At 46.4% G+C, this 12,020-nt stretch overlaps 2 protein-coding genes across 2 annotated transcripts; one reads left to right on the top strand and one right to left on the bottom strand.

Moving 5' to 3' along the window:
• Window positions 1–1,304: 1,304 nt before the first annotated feature.
• Window positions 1,305–3,351, top strand: LOC133905094 (remorin 4.1-like). The gene is made up of 4 exons (XM_062346803.1): window positions 1,305–1,476; window positions 1,566–2,457; window positions 2,709–2,790; window positions 2,963–3,351. The coding sequence occupies exons 1-4, from the start codon at window positions 1,305–1,307 to the stop codon at window positions 3,167–3,169; spliced, it is 1,353 nt and encodes a 450-aa protein (XP_062202787.1). The 3' UTR covers window positions 3,170–3,351.
• A 692-nt stretch (window positions 3,352–4,043) lies between these two features.
• LOC133904727 (auxin response factor 25-like) lies at window positions 4,044–11,265 on the bottom strand. The gene is made up of 14 exons (XM_062346233.1): window positions 10,297–11,265; window positions 9,817–9,929; window positions 9,379–9,477; window positions 9,246–9,302; window positions 8,986–9,141; window positions 8,789–8,873; window positions 8,337–8,427; window positions 8,067–8,231; window positions 7,867–7,989; window positions 7,728–7,803; window positions 7,400–7,559; window positions 6,166–7,313; window positions 4,651–4,841; window positions 4,044–4,551 (listed from the first exon to the last, which is right to left on the bottom strand). Exons 1-14 carry the CDS (start codon window positions 10,343–10,345, stop codon window positions 4,353–4,355), a joined length of 2,712 nt encoding a protein of 903 aa, XP_062202217.1. The 5' UTR covers window positions 10,346–11,265; the 3' UTR covers window positions 4,044–4,352.
• Window positions 11,266–12,020: the final 755 nt, after the last annotated feature.

Consider the following 12,020-nt stretch of genomic DNA (forward strand, 5'->3'; position numbering starts at 1 on the left):
CAAAATGAAGCAGCACGGTGTCAGAGAAGAGAGTGCTAGTAGACCGACCGGAAAGGAAGTGAACAGGAAAGGAAAGCCCGAGCAGAGCAGGGCAGAGCAGAAACAGGGGAGCCACACCGAGGAGCGCGCCCGCGGTGGTCCGCACTCGATCCCGCACGCTTCAATCCTAGCCCTGTGTGTTTATAAACTCTGCCCGGCATGCTCGGTGCTTGAGCTCGTCGTGTTGCTCTAGCTCTTCTTGCTGTCGCCGTAGCCAGGCAGGCTCAGCTCACTGGGAACGAAGGAAGGAAGGAGAGGGGTGGCATGGGGTATGAGAGGATACACAAACTTCAGGTAATGGGTCATGCACACCTTAGCTGAATCGGCACCGTCATAATTCTGCATGAAAGATGCACCGCGCCTTATCAGCATTGTCTGGCTGGGTTCGTGATTTGGACATTGCAGGGCAGTTATGCCTTTTTTTTTTCTTTTCTTGTCCTTCACCTGGAATTTAGTTTCTCTGAATTCTGATGAGTTCCTTTGTTAAGTTATACTACTGTTCTTCGTTTCCATTGGGTTGTAATGCAGCATGATTTTCCGATGACCATTTTGTTTGCTTTGTAAATGCGCTTGGTTTTGTATGGCCTTGTTCATATCTAGACTACCCGTTGTGTGGTGAACAGTTGAACATGGATGCAACTTTCATAATCTTAGAGATGAATACTGATGTCGTTGTTATTCTTCTTTCTTTCTCTGCTCTGTAGCTGAAGCTTGCCAATGCCGTGTGTACTACCGCTACGTCTCTCTCCCTCTCTCTCTCTCTCTGATGAACATTTTTGGTGGTCAAAGAACTTTCGAATATCCACTTGTGGTGCCCTGGATTTGGATGCCATGAACTGAGAGTAGTCCTCATGGCTGCTCAGTTTAAAAGTAGTGTAGTATAGTTGGGAGCTGCCCCAAGATTCACTTCGCTCCTCATATTACTCCCTAATGGCAACTTGAGAAGTACTACTAACAGCTAATTTAATACGACTGTTCTTTGCAGCAGCAAGACATAAACTTTGCAGCCATTACCACAATTTACAAAGACATTAAAGAGCAATTAAACATTACATTTACAGCTTTCCTTGATTCCTATGTGATCAGTTTTTTCCAATGTCTCGGTGACTGCTACTGTTTGACCACTAATAAAATTGTTAATAGTAGTTTTAGTGGTGCAATGGCGTGATTAGTATGGATATTAACTTCACCTCATTGGAAACAAAATGTTTACTAGCATGCTCCTACTAGTATCAAATTCCCTGCTCTTGTGATTTCTGATGCAGATGGGGGTGATGTCTCCAACCAAGCTCAGGGTGAAGCTGCTGGGGTCCCATGGAGGCGGCAAGAAGGAAGAGGCTAGTGGCAAGTCGCCGCGGGCGTCGCCGTCGAGGCTCGTCGTCGACGACGGCGCTGACCACCCCAAGAGCAGCCTTCTGGCCCAAGAACTCGACGAAGGTGGGTTCCTCTGTTGGTAAAAATTGCATCTTTGCACTCGGTTGGATTGTGCAGTTCAGTCTGTTTTACGTCAGCTGTTCTATCTCCAGAGTACCCCAGGGACCGATCGGATTCTTCGCGGTCGCGCTCCGACGCGAGCCACGGCAGGGCGGCGCACAGCGGCGGTGGGAGTGGCTGCGACAGCGGGCACGAGAATGGCAGCCCTGGCACCGGCGCCGGCGGCAGCAACTTCGAGTTCCACAGGGAGGTGAGGGGGGCGGTGGTGTCCGGGCCGTTCTTCCGTCAGGTGCCGTCCAAGTGGAACGATGCGGAGAAGTGGATCGCGGGGCGGCACGTCGTGCACTCCAACCCTATTTTCTCCAAGAAGCCCGCCGCGCTGCCCCACGCTCCCGCGGGCGGCGGCCGTGTCGCGCCGGAGTCCGCGGCTCCGAAGGGCGGCACCCCTTGCGACAACCCGAGCTCGCGCGGTGGAGGTGCTGCCAGTGCGCTAACCGAGTTGTCGTCGAAGTCCTCATCGCCGTCGTCGGTGAGCGGGCCGGTGAACAATCCTCCTCACAAGAGGCTCCGCGCCGCAGCACTGCCGCCGGCGCAGCCGGTGTCGATGCGGGACGTAGGGACGGAGACGACGCCGATCGCGAGCCAGGAGCAGTCGCGGAGCAGCACCCCCGCCGGCGCTGCCACGCCGTCGCTGAGCCCGCTCTGCTCCGTGCCGTCCAGCCCGAGGGGCGGCGCCTCGGCCTCGTCGTCCTCCGCGTCGGAGCGGGAGCTGCGGCTCAGGACGCGGCGGGAGATCGCCGCGCTCGGGCTGCAGCTGGGCAAGATGAACATCGCGTCGTGGGCCAGCAATGAGGGGGGCCTCCTCGCCCGAGCCGCCTCGCCGGCTGAGAGCCCCGGAGCCATCGATGACGAGATCAAAAGGAAGGAGTTGGAAGCGCGCGCCGCGGCGTGGGAGGAGTCCCATAAGTGTAAACTCGCCTCAAGGTGTGCAAAAATTATTTTCCTTTTTTCTCCCTTCCTATGCAGTGTTGCCTGGCGTGCCCATTTTTTTTTGGGCCAAATGGGACACTCCGAATCTGAGTCGGAGAGTCGGAATTCGGGGGAACGCTGGAATTTCATCGTAAACACTTAGTCCCTGTTGTAACACGGGTATTCCTCAAGAATTGTTCTCCTTATGGATGATCCCATATACAGTTAATATATTTCTGAATCTTATTATGTGCCTAATGTCGCAGATATCAGAGGAAGGAGGTGAAGATACAGGAATGGGAGAGTTGCCAGAAATCCAAATTTGAAGCCAAGATGAGGCAAGCTGAGGTCAGTTTCAGATTTTGCTGAACTTTCATCTGAACTTGGCACACACTCCTGGTTGATTGCACTCTTCGTAGACTGATAATTGAACTCATTCTGGTTTAATTCAGCAACAATTTGTTGGTTGCAGTATGTCGTACAGAGTGGCTGGCTGACTGAATTGTGCAAACACTTTCAGGCGCAGGCTGAGCAGATGAGAGCCCGGGCGAAGCACAACCTGGCGAAGAGGTTGTCCGTCCTGAGCCACAGGGTGGAGGTCAAGCAGGCCAGGGTGGAGGCACGGCGGAGCCGGCAGGCGGCCCGGTTGGCGCGGCAGGTGGAGCGAATCCGCAAGACCGGCCGTGAGCCCTGCCGGTTCCGGCGGTGCTGCAGCTGGTTCCTGTGACCAACTTCAGAGCGCAGGCTAGACTTGCTCTGGTTGCAGCTGAGTGCTGAGTGGAAGCCTGAAGGTCTCAATGCACCCTCTGGGGCGAGAGTTTCAGAACATCATACTAGCATCATGGCATGAGCTTTGTACATGAAATTATTACAAGATTACCTCTGGCAGTGCTCCTGATTTCTGATAAATGTGCTGTCTGTTGCTTGCCTTGTATAATCTGAATTGTTCTGTAGCCTGATCTAGGCCATGATATGTTCTCACCGATAAACTTAGGCTGGAGCTAGCAGCTCGAGTGTGTTAAGATCATCTCTTCTTTTAACTGATGAACATTTCCAGAACCAAGAGAGCCTCTCTCCAGGTTGTTTACAAGGATGTGAGGAGAATTTAGACTGGAGTCTGGCCCGATCTCCCTCTTACAAATATGGCCTAAACATTTTTGAATTCATGGTATGGTGAAGTCGTTCAATAAGCTAGTCAAGCCTGCAACAAAGAAAAAACAAAAGATCACCCCTTTCAACTGCTTTTGCCCAATGGAGTCAAGCCTGCATGAGTTCAACATTATTCATGACACCACATGGAGCTAATAGGGAGCTCATTGACCCTGTCTCCTATGGGCTGATTCTACCCATGCATAGAATCATGATTTGGTCTAGCAGATAACAAACCCCTAAATCATGCAAGCTGACATGAATCTAGGCAGACTAACGGATCAAATCCTACGGACTACAGAGTACAAACAGTACAAAAATTTGACTTGGTTGGCCTGCAACATCAACCAACGGCTTAAAAAATGAAAAAGGTGAAAGATTGAATGGCTTAGGCACTACATGGAATCATCAGTTTCAGATATGAAAAAGGTGAAAGTTTGAATGGCTTAGGCTCTACATGGAATCATCAGTTTCAGATATATATATATAGCTACAGGAATAGGTCACTTCTACCGTGACTGCCTGAATTCATTGAATAGTTCTTGTCTGCCATCTAGAGCTTAGGCTATGGCTATCACATAACTAGAGTAGTTATCATACAACATGTCCATTACTAGTGTGATACAATAGATCATCTAGCTATATTAACGACTAAGTTATTCCTGGCGAAATGGACTAGAGATCACAGGAAACGCAGGTCATCACAGATAGCGATCCTTCAGTGCCAAATTGCTTGTTTGGTCTGGATTCCGGTCTTCATCTCAATAGTCCAGAGGCACTACTGGCGCAATATTGCCACTGAGGTTCTGCATGTCATGGCTTGCAGAATAGTCATCGCAGACATTGCTCGTTAGCATCCCTGCTCCAGGTGCAGACAGAAGGCCGACTCCGTCACGGACCATCTGCTGCGCGTCTTGTGGCGAGAGTATCTTTATGCACCATACGCTATTCACAAACTCCCTGAAAAAAACATGGCATCCGAAGATCATGCTTGAATGAAAATTCAGAAAGAATTCATTTATGTGTATACAAAAGGAAGATAGCTCTGCATGTGCATACTGCCACGGATCATCGCCGACAAGAAGAATATCATTTTCCCGGTCGACGAATACAAGCTGCCAGCCTGATCTTACAGGGTCCTCCAGTTGGCCTTCAAGACCAAATAATCGCTCGAGCTCGCTACGTAACTCATAGTAGCTGCTGAATCTTGTGATATCGAGCGATCTCCCAAGGGACCCTGATTTGTAAACCTAGTAGAGCAAATAAAAATTAGCCAGTTTACGCAGGCAAATGTCGTCAAAAGGTTGTGATTGCTAATTCAAGTATCTAATGCTCATGCTTAAGTATTCTCAGAACCTTAAGATGTTCTCCCTCCATATCAAAATGAAGAAGTACTCTGGTGCTCCTTTCATTAAAAAATTTGCAAATCTTAAAGCTCTAATTAGGGGGCAAATCTGTATACGAGATAGTTAACCAGATTTCGAGTCTGTATAACTGATAGAAGTGCTAGTCGGCGGGTCTGTTCGAGTGGCCCCAATTAGGCGAGCAATTCTCAGTCAGGCCAACAAACTACATGTTCGTCTCCTCTAAATAAAAGCAATTCTCAGTCAGGCCAACAAACTACACTTCTATGAAGCCATGCAACGACATTCAATCTAGGGCCTGTTTAGCAGAGCTCCCAGACTAGCTACCAGAGTGGAATCAGTGGGAGCTCTGTCAAACAGCAGTTTGCAGTTTTTAGATCCCAGAGTGATTCTGTACGAGTGATTCCCTAAAAATAAACTAGATGCTGAGAGCTGAAAAAACCACTTTCCCCTAATCCACTTCCCCCATATAATCACTTCATCGATAGAGTTTACCCTAGAAAATGACTAAAGAATCACTTTCAGTCACAAAATCACTTTTCATGGAGAATCACTGCTCCCAGAGAAATTGGATCAGAGGAAGCTCCACCAAACAAGCCCCTAACCTCAGTTTTGAGACTCGTGTTCCTAGCTCCATATCCTACCATGGACATGAGAGAAGACATCAATGCAAACGCCCATGAAGTGGTGGCCGAGTACATACGTTACGAAGAGAAATGGCACTCCAACAAATCCATGGGATTTGCTTAACGAACAGGTCCATACCTAGCACTTTTATCTGTTATAACTACTCAAAGTTTGGTTACCTCTCTTAAATACAGATTTGCCCTTGACTTTGAGATTCGCAAACTTTTTAACGAAAGAAACACTGGAGCACTTCTCTTCATGCGATCTCCCAAACAACACTTTACCATTAATTTCTCTAATACTACATAGCTCATGACAACAAAATTATGATAATAGGAAAACGCATTCAAATATGAATCCAGTGGTCAAAGATTAGGAAGTTCGAACCTTGAAATGCATGTGCGCCTTATAAAAAGAAATGGAGGGAGTAGTTGACTGTTTTGCTACCATCAACGCACTAAAAATTGAACTTTTTACCATCATAAAGTAAAAGACTATTGCAGTTACCAACTTCACCAATCAGTGAAAAGAATGCTCATTGAAGAATTTGAAGGAATTGACCACATACATAGGAAACACATACCTTCACAAAGGTTCCACCTTGTGGGGGGTTCACACCACAAACATCATCAAGAGAATTGAAAGTCCCTGATTCACCCAAAAAATTGGTAGTTGCTATGGCGTTTTCGGGTAGCAAATTCACATCACTGTATCTCAGTGAAGCTATGGTTATAGAATCGGTTCCACTGCCAACACCACCACTCCTGACTGTTGTCAGGCCATCATGGATTGCAAATGATGACGAAAAAAGCAGGTGACTCTGAGCATCTGTACCACAAGCCTGGGCACTAGAACTGTCTCTTGCTGACACTGGTGGCAAGGTGCCAGAAATGTGAGATATATTAGTCTGGTGATTTACTTTCTCAAGTTTGTGGTGCACAGACTGAGCTTCAAGATTAACAAGGGGTTCCACAGCCAACCTCTTCGAAGGCCATCCCTCTGATGCCATTAATTGGCCACTTCGTGGCAAATTAAGAAGGTTTGAGGCTTCTTGGCTTGAGAAGTTATGGAAACTGTTGTGTAGATGCAAACCAGGACCACTGTTTCCTTCTAAGATGTTCTGCTGGTAGAATGAGGATCCTTGAAGAAAAGAAGATTGTGACTGAGAAGCAGATCCAGACTCGGACATGTTAGAAGCTACATTGGCAATACCATGACAACTAGATGAGAGCTGCTGTTGCATCTCCTGATGCGATTGTTGTTGCAGAACTTGCTGTGTTTGCTGCGGCTGCTCGTGCTGCTTTTGCAGTTGCTGGGTATTATGCAACTGCAGCTGCTGCAGCTGACTTTGAAGGAACCCAGAGTTACCAGTGTTCTGACTATAAACTTGCTGAACAGCTTGCAGGGGTGACTGCTGAGATTGATACTGCATCTGCTGTAGAACAGGATTTCCATAAAGAGGATTGATTCCGCCATTCAAATGTTGAGTCTGTTGCACTGGTGGGAGAGCAGAGGTCTGCTTCAAATGATCCCCAGCTCTAATTTCTTCCAGTGCTGCAGCAGCCATTTGCTGGTAAGTGTCTGGCTTAAGACCCAGCAATGGATAATCTATTCTTGGTTGAAGCCATGGTGACACTCCAAGCCCCTGGAAGTTCAATGACTGAGCCCCTCTATTTCCATCTCGAAGCCACATGAGAGAAGAATAACGAGCAAAATCATCACTGTTCCCACCTGCTTATACAAAGAGAATTTGGTTAGAGAAAGCCTGAATAGAATCATCAACATGATACTGGTGTTCCAGTCAAAAATCAGTCTACCATTGAACATGCCATGCATCGAGGGCAGTCCTGAAGCCCACGGACGCTTAAGTCTTAAAGGAAAGGAAGTTGGATACATCGGAAAGGTTGTCAATGGCTCAATCTCCCAGAGTGAAACTCTTGGCTGTTTATCACCGGCTGTAGACTCATCCCAACCAACCTAAAGTATCACAAATCCAAAGTTAAAGCAACCATCAATAATATGTAAACATGTTCTCTCAAATGGATCCACGAAGCATGCTGCAACAGATTTGGCAGAAAAAGGTGAAGAATGAAATAAAACAATGACAGTTGTTTTGAAATCATGACAGCTTATAAAAGAAATCACCTTCACGGAACGCCAATGTGAGTTTGGCCACCGTTCTGAGTCTAGATCACTTATGCTTGTGATTGTACCCATGTATCTGAAAGAAGAGGAAGCCATAAGATCATGTAGTTTTCATGCTGTTTGCACAGTTTCAACTCACCGTCTGACACTTGATTCCTCCGTCTCAAAAAGCATCCGAAACCGCATTCCAACAGACACACGTGTGTGGTAAGCAGCTTTCACATACTTAGCCAGTGGAATGACAAACTCCGAAGGGCTAGCCCTGACAAAAGAGAGCATGTTAATTAAGTGCGGAAATAAGGTGAGCAATATATTATAGTGTGATCATAGTATATATACCGGGGGTTATAGAAAATAGTGAAACGACTGTTTGTGGCTGCAGCATGAGCTGCTGCTGCAAGAAGACCTATATGCATGCTATCGCTTGATAGCACAGAAGAGGGCATAACAGTCTGTGGACGATTTGCATGACGAATTCCCAAAAGAAGTTGATTATTATCGTTCCTGGTAAAAATTGAAAAGGTCTTACTGTCAGTAACACGTGCAACCTCTAATGCTGTAACAAAAGTAAAAGGATGGAGTTCAGTCAAAAAACAAATTAGAAAGTACCAGATAAATATAATAGAATCCCCTGCTACTAGTCTTTTCGCGCTTACAAAAACACTCCAACCTGTTGTCAGCAGATGCCTTTTTGGCTGGCCTGCACAGAAAATGCAAGGGCCAAAACGTTGCCCCATTAAGAGTTCAAACCAACCAATATATCCAAGAATAGAATTTGATGCATCAACTACTTCACAATACAGAGCAAAAGGAGGTAGAGAAATATCATCGTAATAACATTTTCCAACTAAACTCTACTAATCCAAGCAAAACCACAGTAACAGTCTTGGTGGCAGAAACCAGAAAGATTTGGACGATTGAGATATATAGCTAGTGGAAGCTGCTCAGGCACAGCATTTATTTTTCATTTGTTCTTTTATGCGGACACTTACATTTTCGTTTCATTTGTTTAATAATCAATAATAATCATCAAAAGCAGTTGCCATGGCTTGAGTACATACCACGAAAAATGTGGCGAAATTTCCATTCGTTATCATGCAGATCTCTTGCAATCAGCTCCTGTACCGGAGGTTGTTGCGAAAAATCCTGCAGATTGTTAAATGTATCAGTTTTAAGAATGACACCAAATGATCATTTCTTATAAAGCTATGAAACTTAAAGCAACTAAATTTTCACTCAAGGACTTCAAACTACAAACCAATGGAGGGAAGACTTTCTCAGCTGCTCGGCGCGGAACAGAGAAGCCACCATGGGTACTCGTATCGCTTGCAGTCAACGTCTTGCAGAAGTAATTAGTTGGCTGCTTGCTAGCAGCACCCAATTCAATTGGAAGAAAAGGCTCCTTTTGCTCTTCCTGCCCATGGAATCGCTTGATGAATGCATAGCCGTTGTAATACTTTTTTTAATGAACTTTTCACAAGAATTCAGGTTTCAAGCATCGACTAAGTGGTAAAATACCAGGCTCAATGGTTGCAGTGTCATTTGGGCATAAACTTCTTCAGTCTCTGCATCAGCCTGCGTTAGCACCAAGAAATCATTCCATAACGCTTCTTACAAAAACTACATGATGGTCTATCAATTGTGAACTCACATGCATGGTGACATTATGAAGCTGGCAGATTAACTGAGGAGGAAGGTTTGGGTAGTTAGGAATTTGGGCATCAACTTCCTTATTAGTTGAAGCAGCAACCTGCACGAAAATAAAATTACTTTAAATGATTTCATCAACCCGCACAGAAAAAATACTTTAAAAGACTTCAAATGATAACACTCTTGCAACAAATTGATTCTTTACATAATGATATCTTTAAGCATATAGTTGGGCAAAGTAATGTGTCCGTAGAATATTCAGCCATATTATGCTGGACAATGCGTTTGGTAAACAATCAAAAGAACCTATTAAGCACAAAGGCACAAGCACAAGAGCTTCTTTTTATTCCTTGTTTGCAAAATCTAACAAACGGATGTCAACAAACTCGACCATGTCTAGTTTATTCAAAGATACTGATGCACAAACTGAGAGACCGACCTGCTCACTATGGCCTTGTGGAAAGTAGACGACCCGGCTCCCAACCACAGGTAGAGACACAAGGGGGCCAGCGCATGCATGCCACAGCTCCGAGTTCAGACACCTTTGTTCCCCTGCAAAATGCCAAACACACATGAGCGGAATAGCAAGCCACCAGAAAGCAGAGTTCATGTGAAGCTACTATTTGTACTTGGCTGCAGACAAGAGGAGGTTCAGTGAATATCAATAATGCTAGAACATGTGAGCAATGCCTGGAACCAAGCAATGCGAGCCCTTTTTCTTTTTTTGTGTGTAAGTCAATAATGGAGATGAATGAATGTAATCATGCACATCCAAGAGCAAGCCGATTTTGCTCATTTCTTTGGCTCCTTCAACCCACAAATGCCCAACGACACCCCATACTCCACCAAAGTGCAGACAGGAATACAACTCGAGATGTTCACAACTGAATCAATGCCGAAATTGTGATCCGAGATATACCGTCACATTCCGGCGAGGCTTCCGGCATCATGGACGGGGAGAGCTTCATATCCCACCACCGACACAACCCACGCCAAGAACACCAAGCTCCGTCGCACCGGAGAACGACTGACCGCAGGAGCCGCTCCTCTTCAGCACCTCACCATGCTCCAACAGCAATGCCTGCCTGCTTCCCCTGCGCCCAGATTATCTCTTCCTCTGCTGCTGCTGCCGCCTCCTCCAGCTAGCGTTCCCCTTCCCACGGAGCAGCAGCCAACTCCGGTTGAAGAAACCCCTAACCGAACCCCGGACCATCGCGTCAAAGACGCGCCATCGCCGACATCATCCCGCCCGAATCCTGAGCTGAGCACTCCCGCCAAACACCACCTCAAAGCTCCAACCTTTCCCCCAAGAACCTACGAGAAGCGCCGAAATGAGCACGGCTTGATCCAAGAAGCTGGGTTTTTGGCAGTCGACGGAGCAATCGCGCGGAGAAACCGAGGCAGGCGGCCAGCCCGGAGCTCATCAGATCAAGAAGCAGCTCCACGTCGCAGCCTCTCGAGCTCAGCGATAGCACTCACGCCACCGACACCGCCGCAGCGACACACCGGAACCGCCCACAATTCGACACTGCACGGCCGCCCCAAACCAAGCACGCGCCCAGAACCCCCCACTCCAAGCAGCGCCGCGACGGCAGCGCGAGCCCTAAGAGCTCGAGAACCCGCCGCCGAGCTCAGGGAACCGCTGACCGCAGCGCCGGGGGACGGTCATGTCCAGCTCCGAGCACCGAGCGGCCTCCCATTGGCCACCGGCGGCCGAATCGGGCGACGCGACCACGAGGCGGGAGCTGAGAGCGGGGCGGACGAAGCTCCAGGAGGCGCCTGGTGGGGGCCGGGCGAACCCTAGGGGCTAGGCCGCCATGGCTGGATCGAGGAGTGTGGAGTGGAGTTGTGTGGTGTTTCTTTCTTTCTTTCTTTCCCTTTTTCTCGGTTTCTGAGGAAAGCCAAGAATAAAAAGAGCTTCTTGGAGGTAGTAAAGAAATATCTGAAAAAGGACAGATTTATTTCTTCCGCTTTACCCTCTTTGAAAATTTTAAATTTGTTATGTGATTTTGAAGGTTTTGACTGGGTTTCTCCAATGAAAAAAAAGGAAGATGTCAGTGAATTGTTTTAGAAGACTGAAATATGGAAGCCCACCTTTTTTTTTATGTGGTTTATTTCAATACACCTTAAAAGGGAAATGGTATAGGTACTTAATTTTTTTCTTGCAAATGCTTTACAAATGACGGCGCGGCGGATCGTGATTAAATCTTGATTTGTCTTTACTTCCCTCGAATAAATCTAGCGGTTGAGAGTACTGTTGGTAGCATATTTTAACAAATTTTTTAGCATGTGTACCACAACAAGTGATTCGGTTAGAGAAAACAAGTAAAATGATTAAACATGGTTGAATATTAAATAACTATATAGATGGTTATAAGCATTCTACCACCAATTAATATTGCTGCCACGAGCAATGCTTGAAAATTGCAGACAAAGGTGGCTTTTGAAAGAGCTCACTTACAGGCCTAAGTGTAATTTTGGTGGAGCTTAAAATGTAAGAATTCGGAAATTTGTGAAGCCGGAGCTATAGATATATTGAAAATATTTTGGTGAACTATTTTGATTCTATTTTATTTAAAAATATAGAATTAAATCATCTTATCTTAATCTACAAACTCAAAATCTAGAAAAAGCAATATCGAG

This window comes from Phragmites australis, chromosome 22 (assembly GCF_958298935.1).
Source record: "Phragmites australis chromosome 22, lpPhrAust1.1, whole genome shotgun sequence".
Lineage (NCBI taxonomy): Eukaryota > Viridiplantae > Streptophyta > Magnoliopsida > Poales > Poaceae > Phragmites > Phragmites australis.

Coding starts and splice junctions, on each gene's coding strand:
- LOC133905094 (XM_062346803.1), top strand. CDS start 1,305: ATGGGGGTGATGTCTCCAACCAAGCTCAGGGTGAAGCTGCTGGGGTCC. Junction 1,477..1,565: donor GGCCCAAGAACTCGACGAAG/GTGGGTTCCTCT, acceptor TTCTATCTCCAG/AGTACCCCAGGGACCGATCG. Junction 2,458..2,708: donor AAGTGTAAACTCGCCTCAAG/GTGTGCAAAAAT, acceptor CTAATGTCGCAG/ATATCAGAGGAAGGAGGTGA.
- LOC133904727 (XM_062346233.1), bottom strand. CDS start 10,345: ATGAAGCTCTCCCCGTCCATGATGCCGGAAGCCTCGCCGGAATGTGAC. Junction 9,478..9,816: donor CACAAGGCCATAGTGAGCAG/GTCGGTCTCTCA, acceptor ATTTTCGTGCAG/GTTGCTGCTTCAACTAATAA. Junction 7,314..7,399: donor GATGCATGGCATGTTCAATG/GTAGACTGATTT, acceptor TTGTATAAGCAG/GTGGGAACAGTGATGATTTT.